The 8,372-nt window shown below is 40.2% G+C and overlaps 1 protein-coding gene across 1 annotated transcript; it reads left to right on the forward strand.

Annotated features, from left to right (window-relative positions):
- The first annotated feature begins 2,228 nt into the window (after positions 1-2,228).
- LOC134198620 (stress-activated protein kinase alpha-like) lies at positions 2,229-3,812 on the forward strand. The gene is made up of 2 exons (XM_062668031.1): positions 2,229-3,302; positions 3,361-3,812. The coding sequence occupies exons 1-2, from the start codon at positions 2,644-2,646 to the stop codon at positions 3,596-3,598; spliced, it is 897 nt and encodes a 298-aa protein (XP_062524015.1). The 5' UTR covers positions 2,229-2,643; the 3' UTR covers positions 3,599-3,812.
- The last annotated feature ends 4,560 nt before the right edge of the window (positions 3,813-8,372 follow it).

The following is an 8,372-nucleotide window of genomic DNA, read 5'->3' on the forward strand; positions in this document are numbered from 1 at the left end:
TCCCAAAGCGTCTCCATTTCATTTATATCTTTTTGCTTTAGCAAGTTATCGCTGAATGCTGGCATGGAATTATCTTTGTACGTACTTCTGTTCACTCTTTTTATTGCACATTACAAGCTAAGCAAAAGCTCATCTAACATTCGAAACCCAAGGAACGGAGTAAAACAACTTCCACTTGACAATATCTTGCCTGCAACCTTTGCAAGCAAAGCTACTGAAACATTTGGAGTTTATAACAGCAATTTTCAGTATTTTAATAAGATTGGACGCTTCAATTCTTGGACCTGTAATGCTCCGCAATTGACATTCTGTACATCTGCATTATTAGTGATTAAACCGTCGATGACAATCCCGAAAGATCGTTACAGAATACTGGTATTTGGAGAAATATCTAAAAGAAAAATTGGTGACGCAATTTCAAGTGATGGAAATTCACATCAAACGTGGATTTATTACAAAGAAACAAACTCTTGGAATATGATTGCTAGTGATGCGAACGGGCCACCTTGGATGAACAGGTTACGTCTGGTGACAATTTGCAGTTCACGCGCAATCATTCTGTCTTCTGATACTATCAACAGCACTTGGATATTTTTATTCCAACAACTGAAATGGAAGCGAGTCGCTATTTTGGGCGATGCGCCAAGTTGGCCGGATATTCGTTATGAAATTTACGCGGTGGCCGTAGAAAGTGAGAATTCTTTGTGCTCCTGTAGTCAGGATGTTTTCATTTTCTACCCTAGTAAATATAGAAATCATATTTTGAGTTACAGACTGAGCTGTGTGATAGAACAGACAACATATCGTTGGGAGAAAGTAGGAAACTACGCATTTTCGTTCTTTCGTAGATTACACTTAGTTGGTGGTTGGTCAGGAAAGACAACAGTATTGGCTACGGTTGACGAGTGCATTTGGAAATATTCCGTAAAGAAATCAATTTGGAATAAAACGCAACTCTGCTTTCAAAGTAAAATTAAGGGAATGGTTCAGGCGAACGTTATATTTGTTAATGATACCAGAGAGATTGTTTATATAAATATTATTAATCGTTATGTTAGTAGGTTGTCTGTCTCTAATGGGGTCGCTTTTAAAGAAAGGGTGCAGAAAAGCGATCTCCAAGACTTAGTGTCTTCGTTTCTAGAGGGACTGGATGATCCAAGTTATGTTTTACGATTTGCCAGTCAGGGTATTAGATATTACATCCCTTGGTACGATGGAATTTGTGGCTCAAATGGTTGGAGTATGCAGAGACTCAATGTAACGGGAGAACTGGAGTGGCATGTCACTTGAATGGACGATACTCTTCTAATTCCATCGGATTACGGATTTCAGTCTTTGTGGAGAGACACATATTATCGGATTGTCTTTTCGTTCAACAATGTAAAGTCTGCGCCACCAGTCATTTGGTCGATGAACTTAAGCACAAAGCGCTGGCAAGTGGAGGGATATCTCAACGTTACAGGAATAAATATACTCAGAGAAATGATGACGTCAGATGCTGTAAGTATGCACATGCAGGAAAATGTGTGGCTGGTTGTGTCACGTAGGTACACAATGGTAATCAAGTCAAGAGATCACATACGAATAATGTCAAGTCCTAGGCCTTTTAGAATTGACTTTACAGTCGTCTCTATCAACTCGACGTCAGCTTTGTTGTTTGGAGGATATGGTTTGACAAGACAAGATTTCCAATGTTATAATGATCTTTGGCATTTTTCTCTTACACGTAGAATTTGGAAGAAAGTAAAAATGATCAAGAATAGTGTGTCCGGATCCGGATCCGGACTTAATACTAACGAGTATACAGAGAGCGTCCCCTTGCCTCGATATAATCATGCTGCTGCAGTTATAGAATTCGAAATGTATGTTTTTGGCGGATATGACTACAATGCTGAAGTGAAATTTGAATTGTGGAGATATAACATGATTAACAATTCGTGGAGATATTTAGAACCGACCAATAAACTTTCATATTCTAGTGAATATCTTTGCCATTTTTCTGCGACAGCTCAAAATGAAATGCTGTGGATTGCGTCTAAGTGTCCTTTGTTCTTTAGAAATAACGTTTTTGACGGAAATTTCCAATTGTGGATGTTTATTGTTCATTTGAATACTTGGAATTTCGTGGCATTTGAAAAACTAACAAATTTGCCGCGCAAATTTCTCTATTCGTCACTGGATTTCTGGCGAGGATATTTGCAATGTTTAGCGCCTTCTAGTTTACTTTACATAAAGGCTGGATGTCCTGATGGGTTAGGGTCGAGCAACATTTCTCGTTTTCCATGCGACATCTGCAAAGTAGGTTTTTACTCTGAAGCAGAGACGAAAAAATGCCGCCAATGTCCAAACGGAACGACGACAAGAGAAGAGCGTTCATCACAGCTGACCGACTGCAACCTTTGTGTCACAGGTTACTGTCGTCATGGAAGATGTTTGGTGGTGAGTAACCGCCTAACGCAAGTCCCCGTATGTGCGTGCACTTTCGGCTTTACTGGATCTCACTGTCAAGACGCAACTTATTATTACATTGGAACGGGAGTTATTCTTGTTGTAGGTATTATTACTATACTCGTTGTGGTATTGCGGCGTATCACCAAAAAACGAAGAGAACGAGAAACGTCTTTCCGTCGTCACATACAAATTATGAATGATGCGTGGCAGATCAGTTGGCAAGAAATAGAACTGCAGGAGGAAATAGGAGGAGGAGCTTCGGGAAAAGTGTGGAAAGCGCAATACCGTAACATAGACGTTGCTGTGAAAATGCTGATTAACAATGATGAATCACAATCGTCGTTGGAATTTACAGCAGAAATAAAATTTATGCAAACAATGCGTCATCGTAATATTGTACTTTTCATCGGAGCCGGTAAATCAAGTCCACAAGCGCAACCGTTTCTTGTCGTCGAGTTTGCTCATCGAGGTTCTTTACGTCACGTACTGGATGACGTCAGTATTGAAATAGATCAAAATCGTAAAATAGATTTTGCTCTAGACGCTTCGAAAGGAATGGAATTTCTTCACAAATTGGACCCACCGAGAATTCATCGAGATTTGAAGAGTGAGAATTTACTCGTTTGCAAAAGTTGGATTGTCAAAGTGGCTGATTTTGGTCTTGGAAGACTCTTCGGTGGTGCACAAAAAAACCGACAATCAAAGCGAAACAATTCATTCAGCGACAATAATTCAGAAACTGAACTAGTTGAGATGAGAGATTTGTCTGAAGATGGTATTGGGACAGTGAGATGGAGTGCACCAGAGTTAGCACGTCGAGAGCGCTACGATGGATCAATCGATGTCTACAGGTACTCGGCGACGTCAAATCTATTGTATTTAATAATTATATTACATTTTTTTGTTTAGTTTTGGAATTGTGCTTTGGGAGATTTGGTCACGTGGTTTTCCTTTCGAGCAGTATCGGTTTGCTCACCAAGTAGACGATGCCGTGGAAAGAGGTGAGCGTCCTGTCGTTCCAGACGATTGGCCGGAGAGATATGCAACCGTAATGCAAGCTTGCTGGGCAGAAAGAGCTTGGAAACGACCCTCGTTTAGCGAAGTTGTCAGCTCTCTGGAAAACATGCATGTGGAAGATGCTTGCTAGAGTGACTACACGAGTTTGAATTTGGTCATTTGCTAGTTTAGATATTGACACGTAAGTTTAGCTGTTAATTAGAGGCATAGAAGATTAGATTGCTAGCATACGATATTATAGAATTAGGAGTTTTAGTCGTAAGAATTATTAGGAGAGAGTTGTTGTTTAGGCAAATAAACGCGGATATTTAGCGCACGTTATATGACACTTCTTTTACTTAAATTTGCACATTCGTTCTGATTGAACTTCTCTCAATAGAAACTTCGAGTTTAGATTATGTTCAATTTCCTTTGATCAATTCTTTGTAATACTAGCTTCTCATTGCATGAAATATATGATAAATAGATTGGACGCTGAAAGTTGTGCAACAGTACTTAATTAAATGGTTATAAATAATGAACTTTATTTGCATCATGCCTCCGGATGGTGAACTCTTGCAGGTAGAGAGTGTTTCTATAAAAAAATTGGGCATGCAAAAAAAACCTGTGATCCACAGTGTTAAAGTAAAGAACGAACAATACAGCTTTCATTGTCAATTGAAGATTTATTGAAGAAGAAGACGATCGGTAGAATAAGGATATCGTCTACTAGTTGAATTAAAAGCAATAGCAGACAGATGATAGTCAAACTAACAAGACATAAACTAATAAGTCACAATTCCAGCATAATCAACACACACACGCATACACACACACACACACACACACACACACACACACACACACACACACACACACACACACACACACACACACACACACACACACACACACTACAAACACACACACCACAAACACACACACACACACACACACACACACACACACACACACACACACACACACACACACACACACACACACATACACTTCACACGACCACACGTACTCACGCACACACGCAGACACTTCACACGACCACACGTACACACAAACACACGTACCAACTAATACTAGTCTATTAGATAATGAATTAGCTATGCTGTCCTGATATTTACCACTGATACGAGATCTAATAATTGCTATGACATTCAATTGATTGTCTCATTGACCCTAAATCACAGTTCTGGAATCTACAACTTTCATAACAGCCACATGTCCCAGCCAAGAAACAACAGCATTTGGCTGCATGGCCAACGAGTTGCACCAAGCTAAAGGAAAATACAACACAATGCTCTGGACTCCTCGATCACATTACAAAGCCTCTCTAATGAAATAGTTGTTTAAATTTGCTGTATGGGATTGTGCTGTACACAATTGTAAAGCTCTTTTGTGCTCCACACTGCTGGCTAGCACATTGCCGCAGGCCTGCGAACACATGTGATAGAACGGACGGCTTCTTTTAAAACGGATAAAGTAACCATACAGGAAAGACAGCAGGAGATAGGAAGATTAGAAAATACCTGAAGTGTTACCAAATATGCATGCGGTGAACTATAGGATATCCTGATGATTTAGCTCCATATTATCTGTGGATTCTAGTAGGCAACATTTCAGGCAATTTATATACCACAGTAAACAATGAGTCACGCGGAACACAAAATTGTCATACTTGGTCCGTGCGGGTGTCTTGTGCTTGGACGCCAGTTAAAAAATTTCAGAAACATTTATATTTACAGATGCCCGTAAACTGTAGTCTATACATGGAGTACCAAGTCACAAACGTGGTCAATTCTAAGAATACATTATTGCAAATGACTTACTGCAATACCAAAGATCTAAAAAGACACGGTTTTCACAGCTATGTTTATGCTTTTAGCAAGTTTAGCACAGCTGAAGTGACTCCTGCTTCATAGCTATCTTACAAGGATGTATACAATAGGTACTTACGCAGGAATATGACTGCAAACTTTATGTGTACGTGTGTGTGTACGTGTGTGTGTGTGTGTGTGTGTGTGTGTGTGTGTGTGTGTGTGTACGTGCGTGTGAAGCGTTGCTTTTATGTGGTTCACGCAGCAAACATGGTTGTGCAGTTAGTGTAATATACGGAAGGTTTCTATTTGGAAAAGTAGGAATACGCCAATAAATGAACTCAAAGACACCCAAACTGAACTGTTATTACTCACTGAATAGACACTAAACAAACTGTGCATATACTTAACGGCAACCCTAATTAACTTCACTCATAACTACTACAGTAAACTTAAATAACTGTCTTCTTACCTAGGACCATGTCTAAATAATGTACTACAAAAGCACTGCAAGTCCAAACTGTCTGGTAATTTTCTAACTCGTGGCGGATACCTACGCGATGTCGACATGTATGTCGGCCTTGCAACACCATTAGCCACCTGAGCAATCTCTTCGGGTTGTTCTAACTTCGTCTCTCTCTCTTTCGTGAGCAATTGTTGGATGTGCAGCCTCTTACCCTGAACTGATAACTGTCTCTTCGACTGGAGGTGGACTCTGAGTTAAAGTTTCTGGAATGAGATTATTTCCTCCATTACGCATCGAATAAGCGAATGTCGGATAAGTTACACGCGACTGTAATCAGATTTTTAAACATTAATAATTAACCTAAACGAAATGATTGTCTTCATAAGACTTGTCTGTCTTTCTTCCTTCTGTTTCTCTAGCTTTGTCCATAAGACTATGACTCGTTTTAGTTTTTGGGAGTTCTTCTGTGGTCTTGCAAACGGTCCGTTGACGATGATATTCAGTGCTATCCTGGTTGTCATTGATATCCACTAGGATTGCTTTATCAAGTTCACGGTTACCGTAATGCTTGCAATCTATATCGAATTGGCCATTGATCGCCGTTTATGCTACACAAAAACATGTACCCTGATGGGCTCACTTGCCGCGTTGGTGGGCGCCCACTTGGGGTAAAGCCCCCACTTGCCCATTATGAACAGCCATAGTGACAATTGTTGTGTGTGAATGGCGAAACTTCACAACGATAGACGTAATAATCTGTCACCATCTCAGATGTTAAATGTTGTATAAATGTTTATGCATGAATTGAGGATGTTCTGCTCTATCTATACAAACGCACTTTTTGAGCGTGTCAGTCTTCCTCGAGGAGAAACATAAGTTACTAAATAGTTCGCTTACTTTTATAGAATTCAGTTGAGAACGACGTTCGTTGGCTATCTCTCTAATACATATTGTTATTTCTGTACAATAAAATATTGTCCAAGAGTCGTGGACACCTGAACTAAGCATGCCAATCGAGTGTAACACCCTTTATACGCTCACCGACAATGACAGAGTCAAAGAATACTGTATCAAAGAATCATGTCCATCATCAATTAAGCTTAAGTTAAGGTCGACAACCCGATAAATCGCAGAACGGTCTTTCCGCTTCATAAATCGATTTGCATGCACTCCGTATTCATTCTCCACTCTATGATCATGTTATTCTAACTAACTAGACATATCACTCACCAGACGACGAAATGAAAAAATTGCCCATCACCGATTTGCACTGAATTAGTAAAAGAAATAGTCAGTAAGATGCCATTTTGCCGAACGAAAAAAGCCTTGAACATCTTCATGCACGGGCTGTTTCCACTCCGTTGCACACACCGACGGCACTGAAATCGATACTATTTACTTTCTTGTCTAGAAACTGTGGGCGACGATCATATCACAGGCGTAGCACGCGTTTGTGGGTAGGCTGGTGGTTAGTCTAGAGCCTGTCCAATCTTTGTAGGAATGCCAAGTGAAAGCTCCATCTTTCTCGCAGGTTACTAAACAGTAAGATTAAGCTTTTTCCAGCACACTCTCTCGCCAATGATGAATGTTCATACTGTGCAAATAATAGAAACACAAAAATGTGGGATGGCTTTGCGCTAACTATTAATTCTCTATGCATTCACAGCAAGAAATTTTTATTCAAGCATGTACCCCATTTGCTAGTAAGGACAAAAGCAAATTACGAGTGTTTAGACTTAACTCGAGTTAAAAGGCGTGGTTCTGAAACCAGTAAAGCCGCCCGTCTTCCTCCGTGCTAGCAGTTTCGGCTCAAGAACTTCTTCTAAGGTACAGGCAAACGAACAACACACGTTACGTCGAATAGTAAGCACAAAGAAATTTGCATGTTGCTAGCATGGCAAGTACAACATCTACAGTTTGTCTAAAATGGCGCTGTCACTCCTCATGCCGTTCACCTGTGGTTTTCGCAATAAAGGAAACTTACGTCACTTCATGACTACTGCACGCGATTTGCCTGCGGAGACATCTTGAAAACGCAAGGGCGTCGTAAAGCGGCTCAATTAAAATATTCGTCCAGTGAGTATCAGAAGATAGAATAGATTTGAACCTGCTACCCTAATTACGTTCAACAGCAATTGTTGTAAGCCATTGTTAGCAAACAATAGCCAGGCAGCCAATCACAAGCTCTTGCTATGTTGCTTGAAGCAGTTTAGGGTACACGTGTACAACAAGGCGACAAGAATTCTTGACACGTTTCGTGGTTGAAAAACTTTAAGGCATACAGTTAGGCAAAGAATAGCGCTTTTGAATCGCACGAGCAAACGCAAGAAGTGCGCGTAATTAATTAATTTAAAGTGACGTTGAACGTCATCGCAATCGCAGAAGCCATATACCTCTTCTTGGTGTAGTTGGAACACGAACGCCTTCAAGCATTTGAATTGTGGCAAAAGCAAATTAATTCGACTCGCTTCCATTACAAAATGTTGACTTTGCAGCGCTCGGAATGTGACGTCTGTAACGAGTCTAGAGGTGTGGCCTGCGATAATAATTTTGCAGTTGTCTAGTGCTACAGTCTTATATTTAAGAACAAACTCCGGCAAATCGAAGACCTCGAACTGTGTACAAGC

Source organism: Corticium candelabrum, chromosome 2 (genome assembly GCF_963422355.1).
Source record: "Corticium candelabrum chromosome 2, ooCorCand1.1, whole genome shotgun sequence".
Taxonomy (NCBI): domain Eukaryota; kingdom Metazoa; phylum Porifera; class Homoscleromorpha; order Homosclerophorida; family Plakinidae; genus Corticium; species Corticium candelabrum.

Coding starts and splice junctions, on each gene's coding strand:
- LOC134198620 (XM_062668031.1), top strand. CDS start 2,644: ATGAATGATGCGTGGCAGATCAGTTGGCAAGAAATAGAACTGCAGGAG. Junction 3,303..3,360: donor GGATCAATCGATGTCTACAG/GTACTCGGCGAC, acceptor TTTTTTGTTTAG/TTTTGGAATTGTGCTTTGGG.